The 20,204-nt window shown below is 38.4% G+C and overlaps 1 protein-coding gene across 2 annotated transcripts in view; it reads left to right on the top strand.

Annotated features, from left to right (window-relative positions):
* EFHB (EF-hand domain family member B) overlaps nt 1-20,204 on the top strand; it is a 41,532-nt gene that overhangs the window by 1,406 nt on the left and 19,922 nt on the right. For both annotated transcript variants that reach the window (XM_032238181.1, XM_032238182.1), the window contains exons 3-6: nt 973-1,116; nt 8,481-8,661; nt 10,140-10,250; nt 13,464-13,593. In XM_032238181.1, coding sequence (XP_032094072.1) covers nt 973-1,116; nt 8,481-8,661; nt 10,140-10,250; nt 13,464-13,593 — 566 coding nt within the window. The remainder of the gene's footprint in view (nt 1-972; nt 1,117-8,480; nt 8,662-10,139; nt 10,251-13,463; nt 13,594-20,204) is intronic.

Genomic DNA, 20,204 nt, shown 5'->3' with positions numbered 1-20,204 from the left:
TTATACTGGCTGATAATTATGAGTTGTGGCCTACATTTCTGGAGAATGCCAGTTTGGGGATGACTATTAAAGGACTGTAATGTCATATCTATTTCTCTTTACTCTACTTTCCAATAATTATACCTTTTAATGAACTACATTGTAAAACTTGACAAATTAGTGATATTTTATCTAATTCTAATAAAGGTGTTATTTTGAGTATATATAGGTAGTCCTCATGAAATGAACATGCAGTTCATTTAGTGACTGTCTGAAGCTACGATGGCACTGAAAAAAAGTGACATGACCATTTTTCACACTTATGACCATTGTACCATCCCCATGGTCATGTGATTTACATTCAAATGCTTGACAACTGGTTCATATTTATGATGGTTGCAGTATCCTGAGATCATGTAATCATCTTTTGCAATGTTCAGACAAGCAAAGTCAATGGGGAAACCAGATTCACTTAGAAGTTTTTAGAAGTTTATTTATATGCCGCCCTTTTCCCTGGGGGGACTCAGGGCGGCTTACAACTCGAAAAGGGGGGGGGGAACAAACATTTAACACATAGGACAGTACGTCATTAAAAAACACAACATTCATACCATTCGGGTTCCACTTAATAACTGCAGTGATTCACTTAAGAAATGTGGCAAGAAAAGTTGTAAAATAGGACAAATTTCACTTAACAAATTTTTCACTTAATAAAATTAATTCTATGTTTAATTGTAGTCGTATGTTGAGGACCACCTATATTAATGAACTAATGCAGTTAGGTGGGTTACTCCTGGTTCGGCCCTAATCGGGCAAACCGGTAGTAGCAGTGATGAGAAGCTTCTCCCACCCATCTGGTCACGAGCAAGCGCAAGCATGCCTGAACTGGTAGTAAAAAAATTGGCAACCCATTACTGTAAGACACATCTAATTTTTAAGGCAAGATATTTACAAGAATATAAACTTTAAAATGGCTTTCATGTTGTCTTATAGCCAATTACGCCACCTGTTGTACAAAAGTTTCGAAACACCAGCAATCCTCCTACAGGTAAAGAAAGAGTATTTTATGGCCGAGCAAATGATCCTGATATTGCATCATATTTGACTCATGGAATAACAACCGTCCTTTCAGAGAATGTAAGAATGCATGTATCTTTTCTTTTTTTTCTAAGCAAAGAAACAATACTTGATTTTATTGATGTGAAACAGAATCTTGATTAGTTCTGAATAAGGAACACTTGGTGGACATGTTGAAATATGATTTCCTGTGTAAAATTATGGCTGGTATTTCTATAACTTATATCACTCAAATCCCTGCAATATAAGTCTGATAAATCAAAGTCAGGAATAGTCTTGTCATACCTTCGTTATTGAAATGATTTCTCTATTAAACAACAAAGTGAACATCAAGAAAAATAAGGTTGACAGAAAGAAGAGCAATAAGCTAGGTAGAACCCTAAATTGGTTAAATCGTAGAATTGGAAGGGACCACTTAGACCTTCACTTGTAAAATTTATTCTTTTTATTAATACAAATAAAAGTGGTCCCAGAAAGTAGCTGCCAATATTTCAGATAAAAAGATTAATAGAGTTGGAAGGGAACTTGTAGATCATCTAGTCCAAACCACCCCCAAGGAGGAGACCCTACACCATTTCTGACAGATGGCAATCCAGGCTCTTGAAAGCCTCCAGTAATGAAACTCCCACAATTTCTGAACGCAACCTGTTCCGTTGGTTGATTGTTCTCACTGTCTGAAAATTTCTCCCTATTTCTAGGTTGAATCTCTCTTTGAATATTTCACTCAAATACATTTAGTAAACAAAGCCCGTGATCTTTTTTACCACTTGGGTTCACTATTTTTACTGTCAAAAAGTTTACCCTAACATTCATTTAGAGGGGCGTTGGTCTTACCTGATACACCACATCTCATAGGGTGGAGATAGCATTCAGAATGAGTTGACTTCGTCTGCTCGCTGATTGGACTGAGTCTGCCAAAGTTGTTGTTTAGACATGCCCTTTGACACCCACATAGTGGAACTATGTTATTGCTAACTGGAGGAACTGCCAATGCTGGGGGTGAATGGGAATGTGCAAGTACGCCTTGGTGAGGTCAATGGAGGCGAGGAAATCACCATGCCGGCCTGCTAAAATGGAATGAAAGGAGTGCATCTTGACCAGCGGTATACAAGATGGCAGTTCATTTTTCATTTCATTTTAATTTATTTGTATGCCGCCCTTTTCCCTGAAAGGGACTCAGGGCGGCTCACAACTCAAAGGGAGGGGAAAAACAAACAAAATTATAAAAAACATAAAAACCATACATAGTTAAAAAAACACAACAATCATACCATTCGAAGTGGGGCAGCGAGTCTTTAGCCCCAGGCCTGTCGGAGCAGCCAGGTTTTAAGGGCTATGCGGAAGGCCTGGAGGGTGGTGAGGGTACGAATCTCCACGGGGAGTTTGTTCCAAAGGGTCGGAGCAGCCACAGAGAAGGCCCTCCTCCGGGTAGTCGCCAGTCGACACTGGCCGGCTGATGGAATTCGGAGGAGGCCTAGTCTGTGGGATCTAATTGGTCTAGTGGAGGTAATTGGCAGTAGGCGGTCTCTCAAGTACCCAGATCCAATACCATGAAGGGCTTTGTAGGTGACGACTAGCACCTTGAAGTTCAGTCTTTTAAAATCAAGAATCGCCCTGCAACCCCCAGAGGCCTTCGGAATGACAAACAGAATCGAGTAAAATCCCTGCCCCATTGCCCTTCTGGAGGCCATACATTAAATTGTATGACCTCAATGTCCAGCAGATGCTGAATTGCCGAAGTCATAAGGGTCTTCTTAGAAGGATTCTTTGATATGGGGCAGTGATGAAGAACCTCGGGGGTGTGGAGAGGAACTCCAAGTTAGACCTGACCTCACAGTCTCCCTAACCCAGGTGTCCGATGTAGTCTCCTCCCAGCGGTCAGCGAATAGGGCCAATTGACTGCCAATGGGAGGTTGAGTCATGCCTCTATTTGGAGCAATGAAAAGGCCAACTTCCTGCACCCTGAAAGGGCCACTTCGACTGTCTACCTCGGTAACCTGTCCTGATACTGGTGATGCCTCGGAAAAAAGTCTCCCTCTGGCCAGGCTGTTGCTGGCGGTGGAATTGGTCCCCAAAAGGAAGGCCGGATGACATATGGGTATGGATGAAAGGTGCCTCTCCGGTAGACAGAAGGCAATATCTTCCTCTTGTCCTTGGACTCAATGAGGAATAGGTCCAGAACTTCACCATAGAATTGTTCCCCTTTGAAATGGGCCGCAGCCAAGCACCACTTGTGGTGACTGTCGGCCTGCCATTGCTAAAGCCAGAGCAGAGGCGGGTTGCTACTGTGGAGTCGATAGATCTGGCTGCAAACTTTGTGGTGTTGAGCATAGTATCTGCCGAAAATTGGATGGAAGCCACAAGTTTGTTCAAGACCTGGTGTGACCTGACATCTGATGCTGGGATCCTCTGTTGCATCTGGTGAAGCCACAGCAAAGATGCTCTGTTGAAAAATGAAGTGATCATGGATGCTCGAACCGCCCACGCCGCTGCTTGGTGAGCTTGCTGCAGTGTCTGCTCTGCACACTTGTCCTCAGGCTTGAGGCAATCTTGCAGATCCCCTGGCATGGTAGTCAATATGTGGAGCATTGTCACTTGCGCATTAACCTCTGGGACATGTAGAATCTTGGAGAAGTCTGGGGCCATGTTGTAAAATCTTTTATCCATGGCCAATGGATTGGTGGCAGTCTTCAGAGAAGCCCACTTTTGCTGAACCACATCGATGAAAAATTGAGGGATGGAATAACCGCAGACTGTGTAGTGGGTTCTGCAAACAGTGACACTGTTGGATCAGGGTTGCTGGATTCAAGTTGCATAGCTGTGGAACACAGTTGGGCCACATTACGCACCTTAAATAACAGGGACTTAATAAGCCCTGTTGGAAAAGTCCAGTAAACACTGGCTTATCTGGCCCCATATCCTCATCCTCAGATAATTGGCTTTCTTTCTGCCCCTCATCTTCCTCTGGCATCTGGGATACCGGGTCTGGAAATACACTCTGAAATTGGGAGCTGTTATTTTGGGGTGGATCTAATGAGTAAGCCAATCCTCCAGAAGGTCTCACATATTGCTGAAAGGCTGCAGCAATTTCTTGCTTTATTGCTTCATCTATGATTGCCTGCATATTGTCTGGTACAGGAGCTGGAGACCCCAATTCTGGGCGGAGCCCAGCAGCTGTGGGGATGAAAGTGGTCTTTGGAACGGCTCTGACTACTCCCCCTCCCCTGGATTGGCTCAAAATGCTGCAAAAACTGCTAAAATATCTGCAGAACCCCAGACATCTGAGCTGTTGCAAGGCTGAATAGAACATTTGAATTTTTCCTGCTCTCTAGCACCCTCTGGTGACAACTGCAGCCTATCAGTTGGGTTGGCCTAGCTTAACCTCCTAAATCTGACAGGAGAGGCTATCTGCTATTAGCCTTATTGCATATCTTTTTCCAGAACCTTCTGTCTTCCACATTTGTCTTTTTGTGCAGCCTTAGATATTCTTAGACCTTAGCATTCTTTCTGGCCTTGGAACTGCACTTTTTTTGAGTAACTGGAGGCTTTTGACTTCTCAGCCATTGACGATGCTGCTGGGACTGACCCCTGTGCCTCAGGCTGCCACTCCAGTTCTACTATCCTTTGCACGATTGAAACTGCTTTTACTGCAGCACTGTTGCCCTCAGGCTCCATGCTGCCACAGATTACAGTAAAGAGTGCTAAATCACACAAATTGGCTGCCGCAGGTGCCACGGTACTGTCAGCACTCACGCGGCACCTCCCAATTTAAATCTTGCGACTCAAATTTTATCTTGATTTTGGCAGTCTGAGCAATATGGGAATTCCAATTTCCCATGCTGACCAGGAATAACAGCCTTTGGGAGCGCTTTCCCTCTCTGTCAAGGAAATTATTTAATTGGCCACAAAGAGCGTAAAACTCTTAAAAAGGTCACCGCTGACAGTCACTATTAACCAAGGCTCTAAAGGCACCACTCCATTTGTCTGACCAAGACAGGATGAAGTAAAAGACCCCTGAACATTAAGAGCAATTGGTTTGGGGTCTGAATGGCGGCAGAGCCTCTGCAAAGATGACCTGACAACTCCTTATATAATTAAGAATGCTTGCATTAGCAGAGCATGAGGCTCTGCAACCAGCTGCAATTCTAACTGTCAGGTGTATTTCATAGAATTCCCTCAGGGCTCGAACCGAAGCCTTGCCCCTGAGGAGAATCCCTAAAACCAGTGACTCTACCTAGGAGAGGAAGTTCAACTAGCACTACTCACAAGAGAAAATATTTTTGATGCTAAAATCCAAATTTTCTATAAAGGTGACCAGAGCAGGACTTACACATCTGTCCAGCTGAGAAATTGAGGAGAAAAAGCTGGAAAGAAGTAGCAACAAGGGCATGGCTAAACAACAGCTTTGGCAGACTCAGTCCAATCAGCGAGCAGACAAGGTCAACCCATTCTGGTCAACCCATTCTATCTCCAGCTAGATGGAGGATTTATATTCCGTAACTTAAATCATTATTACCCTGGGATGACAAAGGAGGTTGTGACACTCCTTCAGGTACAGCTGAAACTCGAAAAATTAGAATATTGTTCAAAAGTTCATTTATTTCAGTAATGCAACTTAAAAGGTGAAATGAATATATGAGATAGACTGATTACATGCAAAGCAAGATAGTTCAAGCTGTGATTTGTTATAATTGTGATGGTTATGGCTTACAGTTCATGAAAACCCCAAATCCACCATTTCAGAAAATTAGAATATTGTGAAAAGGTGCAATATCCTAGGTTCAAAGTGTCCCACTCTAATCAGCTAATTAAGCCATAACAGTTGCAAAGGGTTCCTGAGCCTTTAAATGGTCTCTCAGTCTGGTTCAGTGGGAATCACAATCATGGGAAAGACTGCCGACCTGACAGTTGTGCAGAAAACATCACTGACACCCTCCATAAGGAGGGAACGCCTTAAAAGCTAATTGCAAAAGAAGTTGGATGTTCCTAAAGGGCTGTATCAAATCACATTAATAGAAAGTTATGTGGAAGGGGAAAGTGTGGAAGAAAAAGGTGCACAAGCAACAAGAATGACCGCAGCCTGGAGAGGATTGTCAGGAAAAGTCCATTCAAAAGTGTTGGGGACTTTCACAAGGAGTGGACTGAGGCTGGAATCAGTGCATCATGAGCCGCTACACAATGACGGATCCTGGAAATGGGCTTCAAATGTCATATTCCTCTTGTCAAGGTGCTCCTGAACAACAAACAACGTCAGAAGCATCTTACCTGGGCTAAAGAAAAACAGACCTGGTTTGTTGCTCAGTGGTCCAAAGTCCTCTTTTCTGGTGAGAGCACTTTTGCATCTCATTTGGAAACCAAGGACCCAGAGTATGGAGGAAGAATGAAGAGGCACACATTGCAAGATGCTTGAAGTCCAGTGTGAAGTTTCCACAGTCTGTGTTGATTTGGGGAGCCATGTCATCTACTGGTGTTGGTCCACTGTGCTTCATTAAGACCAGGGTCAACGCAGCTGTCTACCAGGAGATTTTGTAGCACTTCATGCTTCCTTCCACAGATGAGCTTTATGGGAATGCTGACTTCATTTTCCAGCAGGACTTGGCACCTGCCCACACTGCCAAAAGCACCAAAACTGGTTCATTGACTGTGGGATTACTGTGCTTGATTGGCCACCAAAGTCGCTTGACCTGAACCCCATAGAGAATCTATGGGGCATTGCCAAGAGAAAGATGAGAGACGTGAGACCGAACAATGTAGAAGAGCTGAAGGCCGCTATTGAAGCATCCTGGACTTCCATAACACCTCAGCAGTGCCACAGGCTGATAGCTTCCATGCCATGTTGCATTGAGACAGTAATTGCTGCAAAAGGGGACCAAACCAAGTACTGATTATATATGCATGCTTATACTTTTCAGAGGTCTGATATTGTTCTATGTACAATCCTTGTTTTATTGATTGCATGTCGTGTTCTAATTTTCTGAGATTGTGGATTTGGGGTTTTCATGAGCTGTAAGCCATAATCATCACAATTATGACAAATCACAGTTTGAACTATCTTGCTTTGCATGTAATGAGTCTATCTCGTATATTTTTAATTATTTTTTCCTTCCATAACACTTTACAGTCATTATATCAACATTATTATGTCATCATACCTGTACATGTAAATATTATTTCGCTTCTATGTTTATAAACCTTTATATCCAGTTCTCTCTCTCTCTCTCTCTCTCTCTCTCTCTCTCTCTCTCTCCCCCCCTCCCTCCCTCCCTCCTTCTCTCTCTCTCTCTCTCTCTCTCTCTCTCTCTTGGCTTAATTGATTTTATTTCTACCAATTGTTCCAAATTTCATAATATTCTGACTCTTCTTTGTCTTTTAATTTTAGTGTTAATTTGTCCATCTCTGCACAATCCAAAATTAGCTGATTAGAGTGGGACACTTTGAGCCTAGAATATTGCACCTTTTCACAGTATTCTAATTTTCTGAGATTGTGGATTTGAGGTTTTCATGAGCTGTAAGCCATAATCATCACAATTATGACAAATCACGGCTTGAACTATCTTGCTTTGCATGTAATTAATGAGTCTATCTCATATATTAGTTTCACCTTTTAAGTTGCATTATTGGAATAAATGAACTTTTGCATGATATTCTATTTTTTTTTGAGTTTCACCTGTATTTATATTATTTTTCCCTTTTTCTGTCTTTTTAAAAATCTAAAATACCCAGGTAACTCAACTTAGTTTCCTATCCCCTGATCATTCTTACTAACTTTTTCTGTCCTTGTTCCAGTTTATATGAATCATTTTAATGAAGGATAGTCTTAAAGTAAAACTTTATGTATGTGTAAAGTAAAACTTTCTGCATATGTATCATTCACCTGGTGCCCAATGTCTCTGCTTGGAACACATAAATAATAGGATTTTTTTTTCAAAAAAAATCTATAAAATTGCAATATCCATAACATAAATACCTATACTATATATTCCTTGTCACCAGAGATAATCTTTCAATCAACCAGGGACTTATAGTAGCTCTTTGTAAAACGGAGTATGTTAGGGTTACCCACCATTTATAATAATTTTTGAAAAACAAAGGATTAGTTATAGCTTTAATGATATTACATGATTTGTAATAGATGTAGTTTAATGGTAACCAGTGTGTCTATGAAATTTTGGTTGTTTCATATTTCATTATATTTAAATATGAATGCTTTGAATAATGTATAACAAACATAGGAAATGATGAACATGTGCAAGAAATTTCAAGATGCTAGTTTACCAAAATCTTTAAAAAAAATCACTCACACTTTTTTCTGTTCTAAATCAAATTAGTAGCTGATACTGTGCCATAGTGTTAATAAAATTGATGTGATAGCATAATAGGTAATTCAGCACTAATATATTTTATATGGCATAAAACTTTTTCAGGCATCACCATTAATAAATCCACCTCCTAAAACATGTTTCCAACAAAAAATTAAAGAAAAGAAAGAATCTGTCTACTTAAGTAGCTGTCAGGCTCCTCTTGGGAAATCTCATGATCAGTCCCTACGATTGCCTAAAGGATTTGATGTGAATAATACTCGATTTGGAACAAAAGTAAAAAAAGGTAGGAAAATTAGTAAGAATATATAGTGTCATTTCATGCTGTAATTTAACATGGAATTGAATAATTTATTTGTTTTATCTCACCTTTGTTATTTTTTACTAAATAACTCAAGATAATAAGCATATATATTCTTTCTCTTCCAATTTTCCCCACAGCAATAACCTTATGAACTGACTGAGAAAGAGTGACTTGACCCAAAGTTACCCAGCCAGCTTTCATGCCTAAAGCAGATTAGTTCATATAAAAACAATAATATGAGATAAACTCCAAACATAAAAAGTAACCATCTAATTTGCAGGTGTACTTACAATTAAGTTGGATAGATCTATCATGCTATCCCATAGTTTACTAACCCTGATTTGTTGAACAAATCTTAGTTATATAGTTCATGCACAATATCAACCCGTAAACATTGATTTATAAATTACAATAGATAGGTATACCCATCTTGTTAAACCAAGCCCAAGAAAGCACCTTATATTTAGTATATTTAGCAAACCCATTTTTAGAGCTGACTACTACATGGTACTCAGCCTTTCATGTGTTTCAAGTTGCTCTGATCCTGCTACATCCACCAAATTAGGAGAAAATCATATAGAGAGATATTTATTGACCTTCCTCTTGTATATTATGATCTCTCCAGAAATTTCCTCTGAATGGTCTTTTGGTGATGATTCTTCCAACTAAATCCCAGTAAGGTTCTATTAAAAGCCAGGATAATTTTCAGCCTAACCCTTTCAGATGTGTTTAAATCAAAACTTCACAGTTATTATGGTCAGTTCCTATTGGACCTGTTCTATACAGGTAAAGAAGTTTTCAGTATCCTTATCTCTTTTTTTCTGATGGACTTGGGAAAGAATAACCATATTCTTCCTGATGAAAGTATAAATATTTAAATACCTCTGTCAGAGGTCTGCTAGATAGGAAATGTTGAATTTTATGCATGGTGGTTGGTTTTATTTGACCTACTAAAAAACAAGAGCACTTATTTCTGACAATTTTTATCAACCATTTTCAAAATATAATGAAAATAAACCAATAGAGGAAATAATTATATTTTATACATACTAATTATGTATAAAGAAACAAACCAAATATTAATATGAACAAATTTGAGAGTATAAGTCAAGAAAAATTCTAGAAAGTGTTCTTGCCATAACAATTGTTGATATCTGTGTTGGTTAACATTTCCCCCTCTCCCTCCCTCCTTTGCTCTCTTCCCCCTCTCTCCTCTGAATTTTACTAAAATGTATTAGAAAATGTTTTAATTTATAAAAACCAATTCATATAGACATATATTGCTGTTATTCAATGATAAGTATATTTCATTCATGCATGGCTACACACAGTATGTTTTCCTATAGATATACAAATAAAAACTCTGGAACAAAATAGGTGAACAGTCTCTAAGGATATTGAAATTATAAATATTGATTTATATTAGATTATTTCATTACATGTATTGATTGATTTTTCAGAGATTTCTGCTGCAGACATTGTAAATCCCCAAAAGACATTTGATGAAGTCCAAAAGGAAGCACAGGAGGGACATGACTTATATGTTACAACACACAATGATTATTTTGTTGGTGAGTAAAAAGGACAAATAAGTATCAAGAAAAAGCTCTAATTGTAAATATGAGCATCATTTTATTTAGCAAAGATATGTTTATTTTCCACTTTATAATAAGGAATAAATTTAACATTTGTCTTGCAATGTCTTTTGAAGATTTTGTTACATTGATACTAATATATTTGATAAATGGAAACAAAATGGTCACAGGAATGCATACCTCTGACACTTCTTTATAGGAAAATCAATTATGCGTAAACTTATGACCATTTGTTTAGCAACCATTTAAAATTATGATGAGTGCTGAAAAAAATGGACTTACCATCTTTGCCTGAAGTTATGGCTGCTGCAGTGCTCCTATAGTCATATGATCATATTTGGCAACTCACCCACATTTATGACTGCAGGGGTACTTCTTGGGCCTTGTGAGAACAGACATGCTATTTGTAGAACAGCAGGAGTCCCATTCTGGTGGTGCTTTTTATGACCTCATTTTCCTAATCATGTACACCATTCCTTCCCTAATTCATGAGCCCATTCTTGTGAAACTAGGAAAGACAGAAGGTTTCCAAAGGGTCATGAGAATGACCCTTTGGCTTGAAGAAGGAATGGAATATGCCACTTGGAAAACAGTTGAGGTGGCAAAAACCAGTAACATAGAGTTTGAGATGGCATTTCTCAATGACAGTGGTGTTGCTGGAAGTGAAATAGATATCTGGGGGCAGTGGTAGCTGGATGAGACTACTAAAGATGTAGAGAAAGGCAAGGAAAACCAAATGTAAGGCAAGGAAAACCAAATGTACCAGTACAGATTAGGTGAAAACTTGGCTCAAAGGCAGAAACTATGGCAGCAGGCAGAAAAACCAATGAATCCTTGGTTGCATAAACAGAGAAATAGAGGCAAGATCATGTGAAGTATTAGTACGGCTTTATAAAACCTTAGACAGATGACACATTGCATCCACTTTTGGTCACCTCGCTATACAAATATGTTGAGACTTGGAAAGAGTGCAGAGAAAAGCAAGTAAGATGATTTCTGTCCTTGAAACTAAAACATGAAGAATGGTTGCAGGAATTGAATATGGCTAATCCAGAGAAAAGAAGGACTAGGGGTAACATGATAGCAGTGTTCCAATATTTGGGAGGCTGCCACAAAGAAGAGAAGCAACCTGGAATTAAGGGGAAACATCCTAATAGTGAGAACAATTAACCAGTGGAATGACTTGCCTTCAGAAATTGTGGGTGCATCCTTACTGGAGGCTTTTAAGAAGACATTGGACAGCCACTTTTGTAAAGGGTAAAAGGCCTCTTGCTTTAGCAGGGGTTGGGCTAGAAGATCTCCAAGAACTTCTCCAATTCTATTATTCTGTATTATTTTGTAAGATCCCAGGCTTGTACTTCAGCCCCAACCCCAACACTGCTGCCAAGTATCACTGTGCAGTACAGCTAAAAGCCATAGATTGGGAAGGGAAGGTGGAATTGCAGCCACTCTGCACTTCTGGGTCAGATGGGTAGCACTGCAGTACCCCCCACAACTAATAAACTGCCTGCCCCAGGTCTCCTGAGGCTTCTTTGAGGCATCCAGCATTCCTTACTTGGGATTCCTTCTGCTTAATGACCTGCAATTTTTCATTAACAATAGGAGCTGGAATGCCAGAATTGTGACTGCTAAGCAGTCACAATGCTGTCACATGGCATCTCTTTATGACTGCATCACTTAGTTACTAAAATTCTGATCTCAATTGTGGCATAAGTCGAGAACTACAATACATCCATGCTTAACCTCTTTAATCTGCACTTAATCTCTTTAAATATAAGGAGTAACTTCCCCAATCTTGAGGAATAAAAGAGGTGTTATAAAAAACTTACTATTTTGAATTCCTTTGGAGAGCAGAGCTGGTTGTGGGGAAGGAAAGAAAAAATGGTTAAGTCCCTCAAGTTGAATTGTGAAATCTTCCAGGATGCAGAAAGGAATCTAACGTGCCTAGACTTCTATATTCAGTGAAAAACTAAATAAGAATAGTGTTAAGGTTTGTTTTTATATTATATATATATTTATTTTATAGACTAAATTGGGGGAGTGGTGATGGGTATCTAAGAGAATGATTTGGCCTCAAAAAACTTTGAAAGAAGTCAACTGAGATTTGTTTTATATTATATATATATACATATACATACATACATACATACATACATACATACATACATACATACATATATATATATATATAAATAATATAATATAAAACAATATATATATATTAAAACTATATATGTATATATGTATGTGTGTGTGTGTGTGTATGTATGTATGTGTGTGTGTATATATATATATGTATGTATGTGTGTGTGTGTGTGTGTGTGTGTGTGTGTGTGTATATATATATATATATATATATATATATATATATATATATATATATATATATATAAAATATAAAATAATATAAAACAAATCTCAGTTGACTTCTTTCAAAGTTTTTTGAGGTCAAATCATTCTCTTAGATACCCTTCACCCCTCCCCCAATTTAGTCTATAAAACCTGATTATTTGATTTAAGCTTATAACTCATTTTTCTTTGCTGCTGTTGTTTGATTAATACACTCTAAAGATTAGCTTTCAACAGATACTTTATTCTAATTTATGTTTCATTGGGTTGTAATTTGGTAACATGGCTCAGAAAACATTGTCCTCTCTAGCTGTATGTAAAATATTCTTGTTTTGCAAACAACAGAAAAATGAAAGCATGTTCTTCTTTTGATTTGTTCCTATAATGCTACTTGAAGAGGGGATGGAATGCCATCTTCCCATAGCATTTTTGAAAGACCCCAAAACATCCTTAGAATAATCTGGAACTAGTTTGGGCCAAAATATTTACAATTATTTTTGTTAATAGAGTAAAGCACTTTTGTGCAAAAACAATTGAAGCTGGTGAAGTTGAAATCTCATATAAAAAAAAAACCCTAATTTGTAAAAAAGCAATAGATGGCAGAATCTTTCAAAGTTGGAAAATGAATGGCTACATGGTTGTTAACTTAAAAAGATGGGAAGGGAAAGCCCCAAGTTAGATTTAAGGACTAATATTTAAAGGGTAGTATTCCAAAATGCACTGAAGGAGCCAAATGCATCTAACCTTAAGTTGCTTGAGAATGCTAAACAGAGACAGGGTTTATTAATCTTAGCAGCTCGAAAGCCTTGACGATAAATGATCATGTCCCATTTTCTCCAGGAGAGGCAGTGAATAGAAAATATAATCCATCCACATTCAACAGATTTAATCTTTATGGTAAAGAAACTCCACATTTTAATGATGGCCGGAATATTGGTAGAACTTTACATTGGTTACATGATCTGCAGATGTAAGTTATGCTTTGAATTCATAACTTTTGTATTATCAATTAATTTATAGTGTCAGGGGTACAAATATTATTAATCATAAGCCTGAATTAATTCCCAAGAATTTTAATTTTTTTGTATATTTTATTTGTAATTTTCCTTTAATAACCAACATATTTTGTGGACAGTGTATTGACTCGGTCGATATATATATTTACACAGTGCTAACTATAATAATGCAATTAAATATACATAATCTTTGTCTTCCAACTTCTAACTTTAATATGCTGATTGTAATTATAATAGATTATTTGATGTATCAATATATATAATATTATTTTCCCAATTTGTACTTATTTTTTCTCCCATTTGTTGTGGTTCTTCTGCACTCATATCTTTGCCTTTAAACAATACCATTCTCTCTTTACAATTCTTTATCACTTTCTCCATAAATATATTTAAACATCAATAACTTTTCTTCATTCAATGTATTTGTTGACCCCCGATGAACCACTAATATTTAATATTTTAGATATTACTCAATGTTCTACCATAATCCCAATATCTCACTTTTCTATAAATACCAATAAACCAATTATTAATAAGGTTTAATCAGTCCTGGGATTATATATCTAAATCCCCTGAATTATGGTCCTTAAAAGGTATAAATTTCAATATATTTTTACACTCTGTTAATAATTATAGTACATTTAAATATACCTAATCATAGTCTTCCATCTCCTAGCCTTAATATATTTGTGGTTATAATAAATTCTATTATATATCCATATGTGTGCTACAGTGACATGTGGTGAAGACGAGGAGGAGTGAGGCAGCGGCTGTGGTTCCTCAGGGACGGTGACAGAAGAGGCTCAGGATACCTGCGCCATTTCCTGCCCATCTTCCGGGACTCGCCCAGCCCAGTGTGCGGCACTTTAAAGTGCATGCCGCCGCCCCGGCCATACAGCGGGACTTGCTTTATGGCTGGAAGGCACGTTGGCACTTTAAAGTGCATCCCACCACCCCGGGCTGTATGGCTGGGCCCGGGGCTGCGGCATGCACTTTAAAGTGCCAGGGCGCCTCCCGGCCATAAAGCAGGACATATTTCACTCTATGGCGGGGCGCAGCGGAATGCACTTTAAAGTGCTGGCATGTTTTATGGCGCGATGGCATGGCTTTAAAAAATAAAAAAGTGTCAGCCCACGCGCCAGCAGAGGCGGGTAAAACACACACACACACACACACACACACACACACACACACACAAATTACTTATAATAAAACAAATTACAATTACTTCCAAATAATTTTGAATTCCTCCCCCCTGCCCCCTCCCTCTGACCCACATACTTTTTCCAGCTGTGTCAGAGGATTTCAACTCTCCTCTTGTCCGCCACGATGAAAATGTAAAAAGAAAAAGGCAACAGCTGCTCTAGCCAGGCTAGGATAGTTGCTGCTAGAGTCACCACATGGATGACGCTGCTTAACTGTTTAAAAAAAGCCTCTAAACAAAGTGCCTTCTGCAGGAGGAGGTGAGAGAACCACGTGCCTCCTTTGCATAAGGAATTTTTCGCCTTTTAACCCTTGCTTAACTCTGCTCAAGTAATCATAAAGCTAGAGTAAAGGAGGCCCATTGTTCTCTCGCCTCCCCCTGCAGTTAAGCACTAACCAGAGTCATCCACTGTGACTCTGGCAGCAACTACCTCTGCCTTTTTCCTTTTAATTTTGTTTTTCTTTTCATCATGACAGTGGTGAGCCCTGCCTCCCCTGACTGCACGTCACTGGTGTGCTACTATTTTCCCAATTTATACTTTCTACTTTTTCTTTTAGTTTTTAATACAATCACCACATTACAAGATATTTTATCTCTTTCCATCATCTCTTAGCCTTTTTAGAATGTCATCATTAATTGCCTTTTGCTGATTTTTTAAATATTTCTCTCGGGATCTTATATTTTTTCTAATATTTTTGCACAAATTGAATTGTCCCTCTGCCTTACCCCTTGGCTCCTTCTGTTGCATCATTTGGATACCTAGCCATAACCCTTTCATTATTTTTGGGAAATCTTCTTATTTTCTCTCTATTTTATTGTAAACTCTTAAGGAATTTTCTGTTTGATTCTTAGTACTTATTGTTACTTTCTCTTCAGTGTTTTTGTCTTCTTGTAACTCATTTTGATTTGTCTCCTCTACCATACCTTCAAATTTCTCATCTGTCTTCTGAATATTACGTTCATCTTTTCCCACCATTTCTTGAGGATCTTCTACACTGACATCTTTATCTTTGAATAATCCCAGCATCTCCTTATGATTCTTTGTGACATTTTCATAAATAGTCTTAAGCATCACTAACATTTCTTCATAGAACCTTATTGTATCTTTTTGAGTCATTTTGTATCCAACATTTTGTACATTTTGTTTAATATATTAAAAAATACTCAATATACCTTTAATATTCCAGTATCCCAATCTCTAAAAACTCCAAAGAAGTCAATTACCATATTTTTCAGAGTATAAGATGCACCGAAGTATAAGACGCATGAAGGTTTTGAAGAGGCAAATAAAAAAATATAGGTAGGTAGATAGAGGGATAGAGAGGGAGAGAAAGAGAGAGAAATACAGTAGGTAGATAGGGAGAGAGAGAGAGTAGGTAGGTAGGTAGGTAGATAAAGGGATAGAAAGAGAGAAATGCAGCAGGTAGGGAGAGAAAAAGTGTGTGTAGATAGGTAGTAGGTAGGTAGGTAGGTAGATGGATAGAGGGAGAAATAGAGAGAGAGAGAAAGAGAAATACAGTAGATAGGGACAGAGAGAGAGTAGGTAGATAGAGGGATAGAGAGAGAAATACAGTAGGTAGGGAGAGAGAGAGAGTAGGTAGGTAGATAGATGGAGAGAGAGAGAGAGAAATAGGTAGGGGGAGAGAGAGTAGATAGGTAGGTAGATGCTTCCAGGTGTATTTATCCATATGCTGGAGAAGGACAATCTGCAAACCTAAGACTTTGTTTCTGCTGGCGCAGCACTTGATCAATGTAATTCTCATCAGTCAGTTAAAGAGCTTTCCAAAACCTCCCAAACTGGCCTGTTTTTTGTGAAAACAGACCCCTTTTTTTTCAAGAAAAGGCATGAACAGTCTTGGAGGGACGGCTTGCAGAGAGCTCCTGAGGGGCGCCCCCCCCAAAATGAGCAAAAAATGGCCAATTTTTCACAAAAATGGGCCATTTTTGTCAAAAGAATTGCATGGATAGCCTTATGGAGGCTTATAGAGTGCTGCTGGGGGCGGGGGGGGGAGGGAACAGCGACTTTTTTGCTCATTTCTGTCTTCCCCAGCCCCCAGGAGCTTTCTGAAAGCCTCCATAAGGATATGCACGGCCATTTTGGTGAAGGAGGTGGGGCTTCAGGAGGCAAAAAAATCCTGTATTCAGTGTATAAGATACATCCAGATTTTGAGCCTCTTTTTTGAGGAAGAAAGGTGCATCATATACTCCAATAAATATGGTAATAAAATTTAGTCAATCCCAGAATTATGGAATGGAATGGAATGGAATTATAGAATTATTCCAAACAAGTCCTAAATTTTTATTCCTTAAAAGCTATAAATTGATAATTTACAATTTTCTGGTTTACACCTTCCCAATTGTCCAAATTTTAAAATCTTATTTTTCTTTTTTCCCTTTTATCACCTTCTTTTGTCTCATAGAATGTTCTATCAAGTAGCATTAGGAATTCATAAATCCAAACTGGCCCACTAAATTCCACGAAGTCTTTCAAATCCACCTTCCAGTAAACAATTTCAATAGGATTTTAGTTATTTGCAATTCAATTTGTCTTAAAGATCTTCAAAAAGCTCACAAGATATTTCCAAACATCCAAGTCGCCTATTGAAATAGAATAGGTCAAGTGGCCTTCTAGGTGTTATTTACTTTCACTCCTTTGTGTATCTTAAACAATTATCACTTTTCCACAACCTAATGAGAAATTTGTGGTTTCCTCATGGTTGATGAAGCACCTCTTCTTCCTTCAACATCCCTCCAGGGTGGCTTTGACCTCGTAGGGTCTCCTGGCAAGCAGATACTGGCTGGTCTTCATGGAGCTCGGCAGAGCTTCGTTATTTCCAACTGTTCCTGCCGCGACCGCCAACTGGTTCTCCTAATTATTTTTTTATTTTTATAATATTAAAAGTATAGTTTGAAATGTGGGATCATTCCAAACACATTTTAGGATTGGATGCTACTTTGGAATCTTAAGTTGTGCATCTGCTTTAGAGAAATAGTTAGGTATTTTTTCTTGCTGTCTTTAATTTTCAGCCTTTTTATATGTTGTTATATGTTGAGATAAAAATGTATGCATTCAGAAATAATATGATTTTTGTATGACTTGGATTGGTACCCCTCAGTCACTTGTATCTGGCTTGGCAGTTTTTGTTCAGGAGATTCTGATTAATTATGTTGGAGACCCAGTGATTTAAAATGCTTTGACTATCAAGATTCTATTTTACAGTGCTATAAAGCACTGTAAAGCGATCTATAAGTCTAAGTGCTATTGCTATTGCTATTAACCCTGTCTCCTTTTTTGTTACCAAATTATTCATTTTTATGTTCTTTTCTTATATGTTCTGGTAAAAAAATAGTTAATCTAGCAGAAGGAGTTTAACACAACAAAATGAAACATATACATCAAGGTAGAGATTGCGGTTCAAAGCCAATAATTTATTCTCTTTTTTTTTTAAATATAATTTTTATTAAACATTATTACCTTTAAAAAACAGAAAAAAAACAATACAACGACATAAATACAATGACATAAGCAAGACAAATCATACATAAAACATACAGATACAAATGCCGTTTTAGACATACAACCCCCCCCCCCCCACGGTGACAGTCATTCACAGCCCAGTTTTTCTTTCTTTCCTCATTATTAGATCTCTAAGCCACATCTTCTCATTGCAAGATTCAGGGATCTATTACAGTACCTATGTTAACTTTCCCCATTTTAAGTCCCTGCTGTTCTCCTAGTCGCCCACATATACCATAGGTTCCAGCTAAGATAATGTTCTGTTTCTCCTTTGTCCCTCAGCCAACCCGTCATTCTGTCCATTTCTGCGCATTCGTAGATCTTTTTAATTAATGCATCTTCCGGCGGTATAGTGGTGGATTTCCAAAATTGTGCATAGGTTATTCTTGCGGCCACAATTATATGCAGGCTCAAATGCCATATTGAACTGCATATGTTATCTGGTTTGATGCTTAGTAACAGGTTCTCAGGTCTCCATTCAATGTTTGCCCCGGTAACCTCTTTTAACCATTTTTTAATCCTTTTCCAATATTTCGTGGCCTCAGTACAGGACCACCAAATATGGTAGAATGTGCCATCCTTTCTTCCACATTTCCAACACAATGGAGATAACCCAGGAAACATCTTAGCTAACCTCGTTGGGGGGAAGTGCCACCTATACACCATCTTGTATATGTTTTCTTTGAATGCAGTGGATGTTGTAAGTTTAATGGTCTTACTCCATAGATCCCACCATTTGCCCATTTCAATTTCATAACCTAGGTTTCTCTCCCATACTGTTAGAAGGCTTTTGTCCATCTCTTCATTGGTATCTTGGCAGGTCAAAAATTGGTAGATCTTCGATAACATTTTTTTGTCTCCACCAAACAAGATCTTATCTAGCCCCTGAGGGTTTGGGTAGATCCCGAAACGTGCCTTATCACTTTTAAACCTGTTTCTAACCTGTAAATATTCCCACCATTCCAAATTCCTGCCCTGTTGCTCTAATTCCATCTTTGTTTTTATGTTGCCCTCTTCTGTCATAATATCTTTATACGTTATGTTTCTTGTCCAATTAAATAAACTCGGATGCGTTAAGGCCTCTAATGGTGCCAACCAACACGGAACCCTAAGATAATATTTTTTCCTCATTTTTTCCCAGACCCCCATCAAAATCTTCCGAATATAATGTCCCATGAAGTACCTATGGGGGGTGTCTCTTTCTTGCCAGAGGGAGGCATGCCATCCCTGGGGGAGGTCATGTCCCTCTATAGCCAATAGGCGCCTTCTATTCAACATCACCCAATCTTTCACCCATGTCATGATTGCTGCGTTATAGTATGCTTCCCAGTTGGGTACTCCGAAGCCTCCCAGTTCTCTGCGTTTTTGTAAAGTTTGGGCTTTAATTCGTGCTTTCTTGCCTTGCCATATAAACTGTGTCACTATTGTCTCCAAGGATTTAAATTTTTTTTAATCCAATTTAGTTGGTGCCGTTTGAAACAAAAACAAAAATTTTGGTAATACATATGTCTTGACTGTCGCGATCCTGCCCATCAGAGACAATTGTTTGCTACTCCAATTAGTCATATCTTTGGATACCTGTTGTAGTAATTTCATATAGTTATCTACCTTGATAGAGGAACATCTCTCCGTCAGCCAAATTCCCAAATATTGTATTTTGTGGGCCATGTTGATCCCTAACAGGCTTTGTACTTCCCTTTTCTGGTTCAGAGTCATATTTTTAATTAACAGTTTTGTCTTCCCTTTGTTTATACGTAGCCCCGCTATCCTACCGTACTCTTCTATTTTACATAAAAGTTGTATCCCAGACGCCATAGGGTCCTCCAGGATAAAAACAAGGTCAT

The sequence above is a fragment of the Thamnophis elegans genome, chromosome Z (assembly GCF_009769535.1).
Source record: "Thamnophis elegans isolate rThaEle1 chromosome Z, rThaEle1.pri, whole genome shotgun sequence".
Taxonomy (NCBI): Eukaryota; Metazoa; Chordata; class Lepidosauria; order Squamata; family Colubridae; genus Thamnophis; species Thamnophis elegans.
The sequence above is the reverse complement of the archived record's forward strand: the minus strand, read 5'-3'. Positions and strand labels throughout refer to the sequence as shown.